Source organism: Grampus griseus (assembly GCF_964374135.1).
Source record: "Grampus griseus genome assembly, chromosome: 4".
Classification (NCBI taxonomy): Eukaryota; Metazoa; Chordata; class Mammalia; order Artiodactyla; family Delphinidae; genus Grampus; species Grampus griseus.
In genome coordinates, this window is record NC_138997.1 from 69,172,104 (window position 1) to 69,191,788 (window position 19,685).

General features: G+C 37.4%; 1 protein-coding gene across 1 annotated transcript in view; it reads right to left on the minus strand.

The window, feature by feature from the left end:
- Positions 1 to 806: 806 nt before the first annotated feature.
- Positions 807 to 19,685, minus strand: part of CEP135 (centrosomal protein 135) — a gene marked incomplete at its 5' end in the record, with an annotated part of 80,568 nt that continues 61,689 nt past the window's right edge. Inside the window, 8 exons of the mRNA XM_082653516.1 lie at positions 807 to 940; positions 6,509 to 6,619; positions 8,886 to 8,990; positions 9,907 to 10,109; positions 11,207 to 11,416; positions 17,611 to 17,796; positions 18,082 to 18,192; positions 19,048 to 19,216. Of these exons, the coding sequence (XP_082509642.1) occupies positions 6,520 to 6,619; positions 8,886 to 8,990; positions 9,907 to 10,109; positions 11,207 to 11,416; positions 17,611 to 17,796; positions 18,082 to 18,192; positions 19,048 to 19,216 (1,084 nt within the window). The 3' untranslated portion in view covers positions 807 to 940; positions 6,509 to 6,519. The remainder of the gene's footprint in view (positions 941 to 6,508; positions 6,620 to 8,885; positions 8,991 to 9,906; positions 10,110 to 11,206; positions 11,417 to 17,610; positions 17,797 to 18,081; positions 18,193 to 19,047; positions 19,217 to 19,685) is intronic.

Below are 19,685 nucleotides of genomic sequence, written 5' to 3' on the forward strand. Positions count from 1 at the left end.
AGGTCAGTGTTTACATACTATTCTGGAAGACTGATAAATTACAACACACAGGTTTAGAAGCAAAAAACTGGATATTATTGAATGTATAATGGAATTTTAACAAAATGTTTTACTGTATTTACCCTATATATTGATATTTTTGTATTCAAAATTTTAGATTCGTACAGTGATAAATTTTATTTACTGAAAAGTATCCCAAATTTCTGTTCTATCGTTTTACAAAATTCTAAATACAGCTTTTAGTTTAATTTTGATAGCGTTTATATTATGTGAAGAGTCCATGTGGTAGCCAAAATAGTATATTGTATATAATATATGAATGTATCTTTTCTATCACAGTTCTTCTAGTTGGCAATAACAAATTATATATGGCAACCATTATTTTATCAAGACCTTTGCTATTATAAGAATAGATCTGAATATAGTCCCCTCAATGATAGACAGCATATTGGTGCATAATTAATTTTACATTTAGAAGAAAAAAGTTAAACATGACAGCATAGCATCAAAGTTGATCATCCCTTGTGAATGTATTAAAGATATGGGTTATAAACACAGGCATGGAAATGAGAGTATTTATATACATATATCATGGTTCATTAAGAAAAAAATTATTAAAGCATAATGTGAATAATACATCATAATAATTCACAGTATAAACACACTTTGAGAAGTAATTTAAGTCAGGAATAATAAAAATACAGATATAACATTAGCACTATCCATACATATTCTGTTCTGTCATATATATGAAAATATACACATGGATATAGCTCTTTTAAACCAAATTTTTACATAAATATTCACTGATTTAAATAAAAGTTGACAGAGGTAGAATTTGTGTCAATGTTCATAATTTTCAGGAACAAGTGCTTCAAATATTTCATTACTGTCTGTCCTTTAAAAAAATCCATATAGCCAACTCATGAAAGCCATCATTCTGAAAAAGCGGGGAGGGGAAAGGTGGATTAAGAAAAAAATGATAAAATTACTCAGTACTTTCATGAAAAATTGCAATTCAGTAATGTTTTAACTGAAATTATAATCTCTAATAAAATCTTTGCCCACAAATTATAGTTAATAGTCAAGAAGTATTGTTCTATATTTCAAAAAGATATTCCCTTTAAACTATTATACAAAAGCACTTCAAAGTATAAGAGTACTGAAAGAATGATACACAGTGAAAAGAATGGGGTAACATAGAATGTTAATTGAGAAAAATCGTTCAAAAGAAGGGATACTATGATGTATAGGTTTCATAAAATTACAAACAAGTACTGTAAATTATGTTGTCTGAGTCTTAAAATAGCATGTTAAGGATAGTCAAATATTTTTCCAAGTATTTTGACCTTACGTGCTATCTAACCACCCTCCCAATTAAAAAACACAGACATTAAAATATAAAAAAATCACACAATGGAAACACTGAGAAAGTAATTATTTTTTTCTATATTGAGGAAGACATACTTAAGAAGAAATTATCAGGCAGGTTGTCAAATACTGATGTAAAACATTGTTTATAAGAAAAAAAAAGCTGGAAACAAACTATCGATATATGTTCCATAAGAGGAGAATGATTAAATAATTTATGGAATATCCATGTGATCAACTGTTAAATCACTATTTTAAAATGGCATTTTTGAAAATGCTTTTAATGATAAGAATAAATGTATGCAACTATATTAAGGGGAAAACCCCACAGAACAGAACAAAACAAAAAAACTGATAAAAACTATTTTGAGTATGATTTCTATTAGAATTATACATGTATGTCTATGCTTGTGTGTATATTTATTACAAATTAAACATAAGAAAGGAGTAGGGGCTTCCCTGGTGGTCCAGTGGTTAAGACTCCATGCTCCCCTCCCAATGCAGGGGTCACGGATTTGACCCCTTGTTGGGGAAATAAGATCCTGCAAAGATTCTGCATGTCGCGTGTCACGGCCAAAATAAATAAATAAATAAAGTTTAAAAAAAGTAAATAAATAAACCTTTTTTTTTCTTTTTAAAAAGAAGGGAGTGTACCAAATGGCTAATTGCTATTTTCTCTGGGTTGTAGGATTAAAAGTGATTTTGATTTGTACATCCATGTTCACAGCAGCATTTTCACAATAGCCAAAAGATGGAAGCAAGCCAAGTGATGAATGGATAAACAAAGTGTGCTATATACATAGTATGGAATAATATTCAGCCTCAAAAAGGAAGGGAATTCTGACACATACTCCCTCCCTCATGGATAAAACTTGAAAACATTATAGTAAGTGAAATAAGTCAGTCACAAAAACACAAATGCTGCATGATTCCACTTATTTAAGGTACAAAGAATAGTCAAATTCATAGAGACAGAAATTGTCACGGTGATTGCAAGAGGTTAGGGGAAAGGGAGAATGGGGAGTTAGTGTTTAATGGGTACAGAGTTTTAGCTGGGGAAGATGAAAAAGTTCTGGAGATTGATGGTAGAGATGATTTTTGCACAAGAGTGTGAATGTACTAACTGCCAGAGAAATGTACACTTAAAAATGGTTAAAATGATAAATTTGACCTTATGTATATTTTACTCCAATAAAAAAAATATAAAAAGAAGTGATTTTGGTTATCTTCTTTCTACTTTTGTATTTTATGTTTTCTCAGTGAGCATTTTTTAGATGCAATAATCAAAACAGTAAAAGCAAAACTGGATTATATATGTTAACTATTAGAGACACTGTAAATACGACTTGATATGAATATTTCATATTCATTTCTGGGTACTTATGGGGAAATCCCTTAAAATTAGTTTTGGTGACAACGTTAGAAAATATGAATGGAAATGTGCTACCAATTAACAACATCATTAGGATACTCTGGGAATTTGTTAATGGTTGTAGACATTTTCTAATCTACATCTACTAGAATGGCTATAATAAAAAAATGGAAAATAACAAGTGTTGATAAGGACTTGGAAAACTGGAACTCTTAGACTGCTGGTGAGAATGGTACAGTTATGTGGAAAAAGTTTGGCAGGTATTCAAAAAGTTAAACATAGAATTACCTTATGACCCAGCAACTCTAGGTACTCACAAAAGATATTAAAACAGACTAAAACAGATACTTGTACACCAATGTTCACAGCAGCATTATTCACAATAGCTAAGAGATGAAAACAACCCAGGTGTCCATCAACTGATGAGCAAAAGAACAAAATGTGGTATAAACACAAAGGAATATCATTCAGGGATGAAAAGGAATGAAGTTCTGATACATGCTACAACACAGATGAACCCTGAAGACATTATTCTAAATGAAGTAAGCTAGATGCAAAAAGACAAATATTGTATAAATTCACTTATATGAAAATCTAGAGTAGGCTAATTTATAGAGATAGAAAGTAGATTAGAGGTTATCAGGGGCAGGGAAGTGAAGACAGGGGACTGGAGAGTTATTGCTTAATAGATACAGAGTTTCTGTTGGGGTGATAAAAAATTCTGGAAATAGTGGTGATGGTTGTACAACATTGTGAATTTAATGCCACTGAGTTGTACACTTTACAAAATAGTTAAGAAGGCAAAGTTAAGGGACTTCCCTCGTTGTCCAGTGGTTAAGACTTTGCCTTCCAATGCAGGGGGTGTGGGTTCGATCCCAGGTCAGGGAAATAAGATCCCACATCCCTCCTGGCCAAAAAAAAAACAAAACAAAGCATAAAACTGAAGCAATATTGTAACAAATTCAATAAAGACTTTAAAAATGGTACACATCAAAAAAACTTAAAAAAAAAGTAGGCAAAGTTCATGTTATATATATTTTATCATAATTTTAAAAAGTTTTCTAATTCATTACAGCTTTAGAGATTGCTGGAAAGCACTATGTTCTAGATCAGTGGTTCTTTTTTTTTTTTTTTTTTTGCGGTATGCGGGCCTCTCACTGTTGTGGCCTCTCCCATTGCGGAGCACAGGCTCCGGACGTGCAGGCTCAGCGGCCATGGTTCACAGGCCCAGCCACTCTGCGGCATGTGGGATCTTCCGAGACCGGGGCACGAACCCATGTCCACTGCATCAGCAGGCGGACTCTCAACCACTGTGCCACCAGGGAAGCCCCCAGTGGTTCTTAAATTATAGTTTGGGGATCCCTGGGAGTCAAGCCTCTTTTCATAAACTAAGGAATTACTTGCTTTTTCACTCATATTATCTCACAAGTATACAGATAAGTTTTCCAGGGGCTATGTGACATGAAAGGCCAGTTAGTAAATAAATATTTCAGATTTGTGGGCCACAGGGTCTCTGTCACAACTCCCTAATTCTGCCACTGCAGAAAAGCAGTCTGAGACAATATGTAAACAAATCGGTGTGGCTTAATAAAGCTTAATTTACAAAATTAGGCAGTGGTGTGGATTTGGCCTACAGGGGCCTAGTTTACCAACCCTTGATCTAAAATGCAGCTGTGAATCAAGCATGAAAAAAATGCTTGTGTCACAACTGCCAAGAGGCTTTATAATGAGAAGCAGAACCTCCATCTAATCACATTCAAATTAATGCAGCAGCTTAGAAGTTGTGAGGACAAAGTGACTGCTGCCAGCACTAGGAAGTGGTCCTCAAAGTGAAAGAGGAAGTCAAATGTTTTAGTCAAATAAACAAACACAAAAGCAAAAAGCACAGCAATCAGGAATCATTTAAACATAGGCCCTACAAATACCAATAAACCCTGGGGCATCAGTATATTAAAGAATAGAACATAGCTAATACTCTTATGAGGATTCTGAAGTCACCAAGGAAATGCTTAATTATCTCCTATAAAATTCTATTGAGAGAAGCCAAAAAATGAATAATTTTTAAAAGGACTGACTTTACTATTTCTGTCAATAAGCCTGCACTTTTCAGTCATCTACTTTTCAAACCCTGGGTCTGACATGCTTCTTTCCCATTCACTCCCATCTCCAATGAATGAGCACATCACTTTGACCCTTCCTCAGCCAAATGTGTCCTAGCTCTTTACAATCACTCTGGAAAACTGCCTTACTATAACTACTCAAGCTCGAACACATGCACGTCCAGTGACCTGACAATCTCACCCCTAAGTGTATACCCAAAAGAAATGCACACATCTGTTCGCCAACATAAGGTACTAGAATGTTCATCATAATTCTATCTGTAATAGCCCAAACTGGAAATTATCACATGCCCATCAAAAACAGAATGAGTAAATGGACTGTGGTATGTTCACATAATGGAATACTATACAGCAACAAGACTGAACCAACTACAAGTACACAGCAGTATGGATGAATGTCACAGAGGTACTATTGAGAAAAAAGCCAGAAATATATGATTTCATTTATAAAATGTCCAGAAACAGACAAAAGAAATCTACGCTTTTAATAACTGAGACAGTTACTTTTAGAGTAAGGCTTATGACCAGAAGGACACCCAAGAGAGGTCATGTTTTGTTTCTTGATCCGGGTGCAGGTTGCATAGGTGCGTTCAGTTTGTAAAAATTCATTGAGCTGTATATCCTATGATATAGCACTTTTCTGCATGTATATAATAATTTATCTTAAAATATCTAGCTTTCAATATTAAATAATATTTTCTATGTCTTTGTCCACACTTTCACTATCTGTTATTTGTACCTTGAGTTTGGCACTTTATCAAATATTACCCTGTGATACATTGTCATTTAATTTTTGTTGTGGATGTCTTCTCTCTCTCTCTCTTTTTTTAAATCTGCATCGGGTCTTAGTTGCGGCGTGTGGGATCTTCATTGAGGCATGCGGGATCTTTCGTTGCGGCGTGCAGGCTCTTCCTTGCAGTGCACAGGCTTCTCTCTAGTTGTGGTGCGTGGGTTTTCTCTCTCTAGTTTTAGTGGCACATGGGCTTCTCTCTAGTTGTGGCGTGCAGGTTTTCTCTCTAGTTAGAGCGGCACATGGGCTTCTCTCTAGTTGTGGTGCGTGAGTTTTCTCTCTCTAGTTGTAGTGGCGCATGGGCTTCTCTCTAGTTGTGGCGTGCAGGTTTTCTCTCTAGTTGTAGCGGCGCGTGGGCTTCTCTCTAGTTGTGGTGCGTGAGTTTCCTCTCTCTAGTTGTGGTGTGCGGGCTCCAGAGCACGAGGGCTCTGTAGTTTGTGGCACCCAGGCTCTCACTGAGGCGCGCAAGCTCAGCAGTTGTGGTGCATGGGCTTAGTTGCCCCACGGCATGTGGGATCTTAGTTCCCCGATCAGGGATCAAACCCACGTACCCTGCATTGGAAGGCAGATTCTTTACCACTGGACCACCAGGGAAGTCCCCAGATGTCTTCTTTTTTAATTAATGTATAATTTATGTACAATAAAATACATGGACTGTAAACGTTCAGTTCAACGAATTTTTACAATTGTATACAGCCATGTAACCATCACCACCATGACACAGCACATTCTATTACCTCTGAAAGTTCCCTACCACCTTTATAGGCAATCTCCTCTCCCCCCACACAGAAAACAACTCTTGTAATTTTTATAACCAGAGATAAGTTTTGCTTGTACTTGGTGTTACATACATACCTTTCTGATAATCAGTTTGTATGTTCAGGAGAATGTAAAGGAGACTTCAGAGTAGAACTAAGGGGTGGTGTGCGAAGACCGTGCCGACGCATCTCTTGGATTGCTCGTTCTCTGTCAATAAAGACAAAATAAGAGATTATACCAAAAAGTGGTAAACAAATAAAAGGTCCTGTTATTGTTGTTAAGTAATTTCTACTCAATTGATTAATTAGTATTTCTACTAAATTTAAATCCTTTGAAGGGACTTCCCGGGTGGCACAGTGGTTAAGAATCTGCCTGCCAATGCAGGGGACACAGGTTTGAGCCCTGGTCCAGGACGATCCCACATGCCGCGGAGCAACTAAGCCCGTGTGCCACAACTACTGGGTCGGCGTTCTAGAGCCCGTGAGCTACAACTACTGAGCCCACGTGCCACAACTACTGAAGCCTGCGCGCCTAGAGCCCGTGCTCCACAACAAGAGAAGCCACCGCATAGAGAAGCCTGCACACCTCAATGAAGAGTAGCCCCTGCTTGCCATGGCAACTAGAGAAAGCCCACGCAGCAACAAAGACCCAACGCAGCCATAAACAAATAAATAAATCCTATGTCTTTATATCATTTCTAAGTTGAGGATAAAAGATGTCAATTAAAGGAATATGTACTTTAAGAGATTGTTCAAAGCCCTTCTGAATATAGATTTTCAAAGTTGGTTGGTTCCCCTCTCTGCCCCTACCTTTCCCACCTCTTCTTGCACATAAATCTAGTCCTCTTCCTTCCTGTCTCAAAACGCCCAAATGTTAGAAGTAAAATAATCTACTTTCTGTTATGTCTGGGTCTGCCCCACAAAGCATGATGACTGTGTTGCCACCTCTACTGTGGGCTATTCACAGTCCCTGGCCCAGACTTTCTGACTTGAGCTCTTCAGTACCTAGGATTTCTACCTAGACGGGTGCTTCACAAACTTTTTCATTATAATCCCCTACAAAAACTTTTTTAGATGCCCCTCCCCAAATTATTCCCCCTCCGTCCAATTTTAATACATCAGATTTTAATACATAGATACACTGTTAATACACTGTGGCCCTTCCGAGGGCCATAAATCACTGTAGTACCTAAGGTTTCTTTACCATTCCCTCTTCCCCAAGAATCTATATTGTTCCCTGCAGGGACAATATTGCCTCTTTAAAAATGCAAGATCTAGTTGCATGGTAAACAGAAGGAAAGACATGGTCATGTGGGTCAAGGTTTCTTTGGGGACCAGGGGCAAGGAAAAAGGAGAAGAATTAAGGGAGTCTATAACCCTAGGCAACAGAGGGCTTGGTTTAGGACCCTTGAATTGAAGAGAATTTCAGTTGTCATTAATAAATGAAAATCATTACATATACACAGTTTAGTACATTCAGAAAATAGATCTTCTAAATAACAAGAAATTAACAACACTGCTTTCATGACACTGATGCAACCTCAGGCTTCATTTCTCTTTGAAATCACAAATACTGATTTCCTAGCAAATTCCATCTATAATCCAAATTGCACATCACTTAAAAGTTTTGAAGCAAATGGTTAAGAATAAGATTAGAGAACTCAAAATATTGACCTAAATAAGCAATCTGACCACTATTTGAGAATGAAATCTTAGGAATGCTGATGCCTATGGTATTAATACAGTAGGAAAGAATAATGGAAGAAAAGTAAATTGACAAGTTGATTCACAAATTAGACTTGGATTTTAACTGTTAAAGCAGGTCTCATTCCTGTCTGTAACACTTGGAGATTAAAATTTTCAACATAATAAAGCAAATGAACTGAAATATAAGTGTCTATAAAAATTCCTAAGCTGTAGGGAATATATTGAAAAGATTAAGAGCACAGGCTTTAAAATTAGACAAACCTATATGGATTTTAGTCTTGGCTCTGCTATTTACTATTTGCGTGACCTTAGTTTTTAATAACAATATAGGCACAATAATAGATAGTTAATAGGATTAATCAGATACATACATAGTATCTGGCATATATTTGTTAAGTGCCCTTAAGATCATCAGTATCATCGCTTTCATGATGATTTGTATTTGGAATTTCCTATTGGACCATAATGTTTTGGGCTCTTGTAGAATCCTTACTAGCTTGCTGATTCCCTAACTATATCCTTTGAAATAATGCCCTAATTTTGTCCTGAGGAATGCTACAGCAAACATTCATACAATACTTGCTACTTTATTGTGGGGATATTATCTTCTACAACACTTGTTGCCTTTTTAGGAAGAATTACCAAAGAAATTTATTTTACATATTAATGCTAAGAAAAGTTTGCTATTTGTAAGCCATATTAAATCCTTTTGGAATAGAATAGGGAATAAATAAAAACGCTGTTCAATGCTAAAAATATATTCTTACCGTTCATATCTTTCAGTTGAAATCTGCCTTTTCAGAACATCAAGATCTGTTTGTAATTGTGCCATTTTAGCCCGAAGCATGGTGTTTTCCCGGCTTTGACTATTTCTTAAAAACAAATTTAGAAAATCAAATAAATAATAAATATTCTGTTTTATAGCATCAAGTGCTATGGATTTTTGTTTTTGTTATTAATAAATACAAATGGAGGTGACATATAAGGATGAAAAAAAGAGAAGACTTTCCAACAATAATTCCATAAACGTCTGGAGCTTCTATCACAAAGTTTTCTTTTTCATTCATCTCATTTATTTAACGAACATTTACTAAGCTTCTAGTATGTGCTAGGCACTGCAGCAATGCTGGAGATACCAATGTGAGAAGACACGAATTGTAACATCAAAAAGTAAAGTATCTTTATTGGCTCTTTCTTGATTCCTACCTCAGAAAGAGATATATTTCTAATTCCTTTTAAAAGTTAATTATTCCACTCATACTATCTACTCTATGTTTCCTCCCTTCTTCCAAAAATATGTCCAAACTTCTCCATTATCAATCTCCTAAAAGGTAATCAATATTATGAGGGTCAAATTTCATGGCCTTTTCAAAGTCTTTTTCCTAATCCATAGCATGAAACACAGCCAGTTCTCCCCATTCTGAAATGCTCTCCCCTTCGCTGACTTCTCTCTTCAGTCCTCAAATTTAGGTATTTTTCTAAAGTCCACTCGTTCACTTCCATGGGTACCACCTCTGTGGAGAACATATACAAATTACACGCCCAAACATGATGTCTCTTCTGAGCTAAACCCCCTGAGTTTCCCAAAGCAGCGGCCATGTAATCAAAATACTTTGCTTTGCACTCCCATCCCCCAGTCCCCCAACACTTTGAAAACAAAATTTTTTTCGTTCCTCCACTATTTTTCTATCATTTGTTTTATGCTACAAATCTATAAAAAATTATTCATATTGAAAAATTATTTGTGACAAGCTATTTTCCTCACATAAGTTGATTCATGACGCTTACAATTTGCTTTCTGAAAGGGTTAACTTCTCTTTAAGTAGCTGAATTTCTGTATCCTTCTCGTGGGAGGTTAAATGGGAATGAAATTCTTTATCTCTATTTGTAGCCAACAATGATTCAAGGTTTTTAATCGTATGTCTCTCACTTGACAGTTGTTTTTTTAACAGCTCTGATTCTGATTTTACATTTTCTAATTCCACTGCAACCTACAAGAAAAACAAAGCAAGATTACTTCAGTATAATTTTAGACTTACTCTGAAAAATTATCTGCACAGCTATACACACATCAGTTGCTTCATTTTGGGTACTGATTAAAGATTCTGTAATACTTTTCACATATAGGAAAAACATCTTATTTTCAAAATAATCTTTGTTATTTTTAGCAAAGACCTATCCCAACCCTCAAATAGTTTTCTTTCATGTTATCTTGTCAAGAGGGGGTAATTAACGTAAAATCCTAAAATGTGGCCACCCTATCAGTAAGGAGGCCCTTCTGGTTTATTAAATATGTATATTCTGTTTACATAGTCAAACCAGTCTTGAAGCTTCTCAGTACCTGAAAATAAAGTTACTACTAAATAAGTGAAAACTGGAAACACCCATGTTTAAAAACACACATTGGGTTGTTTAAAGTAATGCTTCGGTTTGGGAATGGGACGTTCCAGTTAACTCGACTTTTAAAATTAAGTAAGATTTTTATCAGGAAAATATTCCACTTAGAAAGGAATCAACTGCTCAATTCTTCATATAAGTCTTACTTTTAAGCAGAGAAAGAATGTATTGGGATATGTTCCTATTCTATAATTAGAAGACTTATATTCTCCTAAATACCCATCTGCTTCAAAACAGCACCTAATTTTATCATCATGTTTGCCAAAGAAACCTCGACAAAAAATGTAGTAGTCAAATTAGAGTAGGGCTGAATAAAACAATATGCTACTGGGACTTCCTGGTGGTGCAGTGGTTAAGAATCCGCCTGCCAATGTAGGGGACACAGGTTCGAGCCCTGGTCCGGGAAGATCCCACATGCCTCGGAGCAACTAAGCCCGTGCGCCACAACTACTGAAGCCCACGTGCCACAGCTACTGAAGCCCACGCGCCTAGAGCCCATGCTCTGCAACAAGAGAAGCCACCGCAATGAGAAGCCTGCGCACCGCAACGAAGAGTAGCCCCCACTCGCCACAACTAGAGAAAGAGTGCATGCAGCAATGAAGACCCAATACAGCCAAAAATAAATAAATAAAATAAGTAAATTTATATATAAAAAACCAATATGCTACAATATTATCTTTTAAGTTCTTACCCTCTCAAATTCAAGGTTTTTGGAATTCAATTGCTGGGTCATAATATCTTTGCCTGAATCAAGCTTAATGCAAAGGTCTCTAAGAGATGACACATCATTTAATACTGCTGCTTTCTCATCTTCTTGGTGTCTCAGCTCTTCTTCTAATCTAGACATGGCTTTTGCCATGGATGAGATCTGAGATTCATAAGCATGATGTGCATTTATGTGCTGAAAATAAGAAAACAGGTAAAAAGTTAAAGTAACCCAGTAATATTAAAGGTTTGAATCTGTGTAACTACAACGTCCCTTCATATAACTATAAAAGCCAATTTTTGCAATTTAAAAAATTTTGCAATTTTAAGATACTCTCAGGAAGCTGTCTTCTATTTAAAGATGGCCTATTTAATGCTTAAAAAAATAAACTGTGTTTAATTATTAATCATGGTAACTAAGTACCTCATGTATATATTTGGAAGATGAAAGTTACCGCTTTAGGGTTGTGAACATGAGAGATCTTTTAAGTCATATTAAATTTTTCCTTTATAAACTCTGTTATAATAATGCTTTTTAAAGTAACATATATACTTATCACTCCTCAACTGCCTTTAAATTCTGAATTTCAAAAATGGAGTTTGCTTTAAAACTATATACCTAAACTCATATTTAAATTTAACTTAACCTAATAATAGTATACAACTTTATAAGATTTTAATAACTGAAATGACGAGCAAAATTTGAAATACTGATAAACACTTCTTTCCTAAAGTAATACACATTAAAAAAAATTAATTTATTTATTTTTGGTTGCGTTGGGTCTTCGTTGCTGCACAGAGGCTTTCTCTAGTTGTGGTGAGCAGGGAGGGGCTACTCTTCGTTGCGGTGTGCGGGCTTCTCATTGCAGTGGCTTCTCTTGTTGCGGAGCACGGGCTCTAGGCGTGCGGGCTTCAGTAGTTGCAGCACACAGGCTTCAGTAGTTGTGGCGCACAGGCTTCAGTAGTTGTGGCTCATGGCTCTAGCGCTCAGGCTCAGTAGTTGTGGTGCATGGGCTTCATTGCTCCGTGGCATGTGGGATCTTCCTGGACTCCTGGGCTCGAACCCATGTCCCCTGCACATTCTTAACCACTGCATGGGCCACCAGGGAAGTCCCAAGTAATGCACATTTAAAATTTTTCACAATTTAAAATGTGAGTGATAAATACAAACAGATATAAACTCTACTTCTAGAATTTAGGAAGAATTCCACATTTGAAAATTAAATTATTAAACAAGCTTTACTAAAATGAATCAACATTAAAAATCTAATACACTGCTATGAAGATTTAATAAATTTCAACAATTGTAGAAAAGTACTTGGATTTTCCAAATATTAATGAATTAATTAATCAAAATTCCCCCAAAGAAATATAAATATGTAAGTCAATCTTATATACCACATAAGAACATGAACAATGACAAAGAACAAAAGAACTAAAGAATAGTTTCTCCCGAGAACTATTTTGAAGGTTGAAAAACATTCCTTTAGTTATTATACTCTTAACAGAAAAACTTACAGAAATAGTGTATTCGTTTCCTAGGACTGCTGTAACAAATTACTGCAAATTGCTGGGTGGCTTAAAACAACAGAAATTTATTCCCTCACAATTCTGGAGGTTACAAGTCTGAAATTTAGATGCTGGCAGAGTTGGCTTCTTCGGGAGGTTCTGAGGTAGAATCTGTTCCACGCCTCTCTCCAAACTTCTGGTGATTGCTGGCAATCCTTGGTGTTCCTTGCCTTGTAGACACATAACTCCAATCTCTGCCTTCACCTTCACTTGACATTCTCCTTGTGTCTTCTGTGTCCAGATTTCTCTTATCTCATAAGGATACCAAACATTAGGTTATGGCCTGCCCTAGTCCAGTATGACCTCACCTTAGATTGATTACACCTGCAAAGGTCCTATTTCCAAAAAGGTCACATTCACAGGTTCTGGTGGTTAGCATTTCAATATATTTCGGGGGGGCATAATTCTATCAACTCTCTGGCTCCCCCAAATTCATGTCCTTCCCATGTGCAAAATATATTCATTCTATCCCAACATTCTAGCATCAACTCTAAGTCCAAAATCTTATCTAAGTCAGAATGGGTAAGACTCTGGGTATGGTCCTTCCTGGGGCAAAATTCCTCTCCTTCCACAGACCTGTGATACTAGAAAACAAGTTACCTCCCTCTGAAATAAAATGGTGGAAAAGGCATAAAATGGTCCCATTCTGAAAGGGAGAAAATAGAAGGAATAAAGGAGTTACTAGTCCAAAGTAAGCCTGCAGCCAAGTAGGGCAAATTCCATTAGATTTCAAGGCCTAAAAATAATTATCTGTGTCTTGATACTCTGTCCTCTGGACCTGCTAGGGCAGCCCCACCTTCTCAGCCCTCAGGTATAGCCCCATCTCTTGGCTCACAGTGGCAGTGGCGCTGCTTTCTGGAATCAAGGAAGAAATAGCCCAGTCCCCTGGGCCTATGGTAGCGTAGCAGGTCCACCAGCTTTTGAGCTGCCCTTGGCAGCCCTGCTGATCTCTGAGCCACCTTCATTCTTCCCTTTTCTTGAAGGAAAACATATGTTCATAACTCTAGTGGCCTGTTTTCTGCTAGTAGGATCCAAGAAGTTTAACCTTCTTTCCTTGTATCCTGTTTCTGTCCCTTTCAGCCCAAGCTGGCAGTGTTTCTGCTGAGGTGATTGGTTGGGTCTATGAGTCACTCACCTACTCTCTTTGCCTAGCCACACTCTCGGCCCTGCCTCCAGAACACGCTATCTGGATAGACAAGACTTTTCCAAATCATCAAGTCCCAGCTCTTTTTTTGCTTAGCAATTCCTTCTTCAATCTGTCTCTTTCCTTCACATCTTACTATAAGCAGCAAGGAGAAACCAGGTTGCACCTTTCATACTCTGCTTGGAAATTTCCTCAGCTAAATATCCAAGTTCATAACTTATAAGTTCTACTTTCCTAAGAGTATACCATAATTCAGTCAAGTTCTCTGACATTTTATAATAAGAATTACCTTTTCTCCAGTGTCCAATAACATGTTCCTCAATTCCATCTGAGACCTCACTAGAAGAAACATTCTTATTTCTGGACAAATTCCATTCATGACGATTTATGTATTTTGTAAATAATAGAAGTCTTCTCTACAGCTTTCCTCTTTTTTTCTGCGGTACGCGGGCCTCTCACTGCTGTGGCCTCTCCCGTTGCGGAGCACAGCTCTGGACGCGCAGGCCCAGCGTCCATGGCTCACGGGCCCAGCCGCTCTGCGGCATGTGGAATCCTCCCGGACCAGGGCACAAACCTGCGTCCCCTGCATCGGCAGGCGGACTCTCAACCACTGCGCCACCAGGGAAGCCCTCCTCTTTTTTTCTGAGTTCTCGCCAGAATTGCCTTTAATATCCATCTTTCTATCTACAAACTTTTCAAGGTTGTCTAGACTTTTCTATCACGCACCTCAAAACTCTTCCAGCCTGTACCCATTACTCTTCCAGCCTGTATCCAATTCCAAAGACCCTTTTTAGGTTTGTTACAAAAGCATCCCACTTCCTGGTACCAAAATCTGTACTAGTTTCTTAACGCTGCCATAACAAATTACCAGAAACTAGATAGCTTAAAACAACAGAAATGTATTCCCTCTCAGTTCTGGAGGCCACAAGTCTGAAACCCAGATGTCAGCAGGATCGGTTCCTTCTGGAGGTTCTGAATGAGAATCTTTTCCACACCCCTCTCCCAGCTCAAGTGATTGCTGGCAATCCTTGGGGTTCCTTGCCTTGGTAGACACATCATTTCAATCTCTGCCTCTATCCTCATATGGCATTCTCCCCTGTGTCTTCTGTGTCTGAAATCTCCCTTATTTTACAAGGACACCAGTTATCAGATTAGGGTCCATCCTACCCAGTGTCACCTCATTTTAACCGTTTTAAAAAATATTTATTTATTTTTGGCTGCATTGGGTCTTCATTGCTGTGCACGGGCTTTTCTCCAGTTGTGGCGAGCGGGGGTTAGTCTTTGTTACGGTGCACAGGCTTCTCACTGCGGTGGCTCTCTTGTTGCGGAGCACGGGCTCTAGGCTCACGGGTTTCAGTAGTTGTAGCTCGTGGGCTCTAGAGTGCAGGCTCAGTAGTTGTGCGCACGGGCTTAGGTGCTCCGCGGCATGTGGGATCTTCCCAGACCAGGGCTCGAACCCGTGTCCCCTGCACTGGCAGGCGGATTCTCAACCACTGTGCCACCAGGGAAGCCCACCTCATTTTAACTTGATTAAATCTGCAAAGATGCTATTTCCAAATAAGGTCACATTCACAGGTACTGGGAGCTAGGACCTAAATATATTTTGGGGGGGAGGGGTGCATAATTCTACGCACTACAGATAATCAATACTTTCTTCTAAAAAATAAAGACCAACTACGATACTATACCAACAAAACAAAACAAAAGTAGAACTAATAGCCAACTGTTCCTTATCAATCTAACTTATTTAGGGTCCCTATATTTTAACTAAACTCAAAATTTTATCATGAGACTTTTTTTTTTTTTTTTTTTTTTTGCAGTATGCGGGCCTCTCACTATTGTGACCTCTCCCATTGTGGAGCACAGGCTCCAGACACGCAGGCTCAGCGGCCATGGCTCACGGGCCCAGCCGCTCCGCGGCATGTGGGATCTTCCTGGACCGGGGCACAAACCCACGTCCCCTGCATCAGCAGGCGGACTCTCAACCACTGCGCCACCAGGGAAGCCCTAAGAGACTTTTATTAGACTGTCTTTATGACAAAAGCTTATTTAAATCCATATGCAAAAGAATGAAGTTGGAACCTTACCTTATATCATGTATAAAAATTAACTCAAAATGGATCAAAGACCTCAACATAAGAGCTAAAACTATAAAACGCATAGAAAAAACAGGGGAAAAGCTTCATTATGTTCGATTTAGCAACGATTTCTTAGATATGACACCAAAAATACAGGCAAGAAGAAAAAAATAGATAAATTGGACTTCATCAAAATTTAAAACTCTTGTGCATCAAAGGATAAAACTGAGTGACAAGGTAAGCCATGAGATGGGAGAAAATATTCACAAATCACATATCTAATAAGGGATTGAAATCCAGAATATACAAACAATTCCTACAACTCAACAACAACAGAAAACAACCTGATTAAAAACTAGGCAAAGGGGCTTCCCTGGTGGCGCAGTGGTTGAGACTCCGCCTGCCGATGCAGGGGACACAGGTTCGTGCCCCGGTCCAGGAAGATCCCACATGCCGTGAAGCGGCTGGGCCCGTGAGCCACGGCCGCTGAGCCTGCACGTCTGGAGCCTGTGCTCCGCAGCAGGAGAGGCCACAACAGTGACAGGCCCGCGTACTGAAAAAAAAAAAAAAACTATGCAAAGGATTTGAATACATATTTCTCCAAAGAAAATATACAAATGGCCAATAAACACACAAAATACACTCAACATCACTAATCATTAAGAAAATACAAGTCAAAACCAAAATGAAATACCACTTCACTCCCATTGGGATGGCCATTATTAAAACAAAAAAAAACAAAACAAAAAACCCCAGAAAATAACAAGTGTTGGTGAAGATGTGGAGGAACTGGAAGCCTAACATTGCACGTGGGAATGTAAAATGGTGCAGCCCCTGTGAAAAACTGTATGGTGGTTATTCAAAAAATTAAACATAAAATTATAATATGATCCAGTAATTCCATGTCTGGATATATCCTAAAGAACTGAAAATAAAGACTTGAATAGATATTGTACATCCAAGTTCATAGCAGCATTATTTTCAATAGCCAAAGATGGAAACAAACCAAATGTTCATTGACAGATGAATGTTTAGAATGTGGTATATGCATACAGTGGGATATTATTCAGCCTTAAAAAGGAATGAAATTCTGACACATGCTACAACATGGGTGAACCTTGAGATTTAAGTGAACCTTAGGCCTAAGTAAAATAATTCAGTCACAAAAAGACAAATATTGTATGACTCCACTTATAAGAGGGACATGGAGTAGTCAAATTCATTTAGAGAAAGTAGAATGGTGGTTGTCAGTGGCTGGGGGAGGGGAGAACGAGGAGCTAGTTAGTATTTAATGGGTACAGAGTTTTAACTGGGGAAGATGAAAAAGTTCTGGAGAAGGATGGTGGTGATAGTTGCACAACAATATGCATGTACTAACTGCCACTGTATACTTAAAAATGGTTATAATGGTAAATTCGATATTATGTATATTTTACTTACAATATAAAAGTAATAGGGCTCTCCTAAGCAAATTATCAGAATGACAGATTACCATTGAACTTGATTTTTACCAATGCTTAAACCTCACTTCAATAAAGTGCCTTTGAATGTTTTCTGTTTTACTAAATTCTGTCTGTGCAAGACAAATGAATATATTACCTCCTGAATTTCTTTTTCTAGTAGCTCCACTCTTTCTCGAAGGTGTCTCCTCTCGGTGTCAATAGAAAGAAGTTCCAGTCGAACTGAGCTGCTTTCTCCCTCAGCTTGATGGGCTTTGACCTCCCAGTCTTCAGCACGGTCATGAAGCATCTGAAATCTATCTAACAAATCTTGATTTTCTCTTTCCTGGTTTAACCACAATTAAATTGTTTCTAAATTAGTCATCATTACTCACTGGAATATCCATGTCATAAACATATACACACACTGGGATTTTTATTTTAATTTAGGAAGCATAAGCTATCTGTGCAGACACTATACTAAGTAAGATCTGTAAGAAAATATAGAAAGACAGTAGGCAAGATCTCCACTTTCATATGTTAATATCTAATAGAGGAGACAGAATAAAGAAACATGAAAAAGTTAAAAAAAAAATCAGTCTTAAATCCAACCTAAACAATGTTTTTTCACCTTAGAAGCCATTAAGCTCTCCCATCGTGACACTTCAGTTATGTAATTATGAACTCTACTCTTCATTTCTTCTTTTTCTTGCACTGCTGCTTCTAATTCCAATGAAATTTGCTATAAATCAGAAAATTGAAGACAAATCTAAAATGAATGTAGCACCTAATGAGTTCTATTTATGTTCAAATAGCTCTTTCTGAATTTGGGGAATAAGTGAGAGTAGGAAAAAAGGAAAACTGTTCCTGACCATTATTTTCACATGTTTTTCTGGACTGATCTTGACTTTTTAACCAAATATTACCATATATCTCCCACAACATATGTGACCACATATCTGGTATTTAAACTAAGGGCTAGCTACACTCAGGGGTTGACATTTTTAAAAATTTATATATCAGCAATATACTCTATAATGAATAATGTTTAAAAATAAAATATTTAAAATAAGAAAATTATTGGTTTTCTTGGTGTAATCCTTTAATAAACCAGCACAAACAAAACCAATACCTTTTAGTATTTGCCATTCTAAAATATTCATTAATTAACTTACAGGCATATCTCTAAGCCACTGGAAGTAAGTACGAATAATTAAAATCTATCATGGGTCTTTAAAACACAGCAACTTTGCCCTGGGAGTGATGCTGAGGTCCTCACCCAGTAGAGTAACACCGATTTCTGCCATAGAGAACACCATGCTCCCAGCTTCAGGATTCCTTGCAACAAAGACCACAATGGTGAGGGGACTACAGTTGTACCCATTACACACCCTGTAATATACCGCAGCATTCTAAACCACATTTTAAAATACCCTTATAAACACTATTCTCCTTAAAGAATTATTTCTTTTGTTGTTGATATTTATATAATTAAAATTTAGAAAGCATATTTAAAGCTTTAAAATTTAGCAAACAACGAATACATTGTATAACTGTATACTATAAAACTATCAAAGTTTATGCTTTATGCTCATACCTGGTTTTCTCTTGCCACTGTAGCCAGATCATCCTGTAATCTTCTGTTTTCCTTAAAAGACATTTCTTTAGATCTTCCTACTTCATCAAGTTCCTTGTGAGCTGCATCAAGCTGGCGCCGGAGGCTGCTTATCTCACGGTCCCGATTAATCAATGTTTCCTTTAGGTGGCTGTTACATGGGTGGTATAGCAATAATAAAGAAAGCTTTTTGGAAAATTTAGTTCATTTAACTGTTGTACTCTGATTTAAGTATACTAGGAATGCAAGAAATTACAACTACTCAACCTATGGACTGGGAGAAAATATTTGTAAATGATGTAACCAACAAGGGTGTATACCAACAGCTCACACAACTCAATAACAAAAAAACAAACAACCCAAGCAAAAACTGGACAGAAGACCTAAATGGACATTTCTCCAAAGAAGAAACGCAGATGGCCAATAGGCACATGAAAAGATGCTCAACATTGCTAATTATTAGAGAAATGCAAATCAAAACTACAATGAGGTACCACCTCACACCAGTCAGAATGGCAAACATTAAAAAGTCTACAAATAGGGCTTCCCTGGTGGCACAGTGGTTGAGAGTCCGCCTGCCGATGCAGGGGACACAGGTTCGTGCCCCGGTCCGGGAGGAT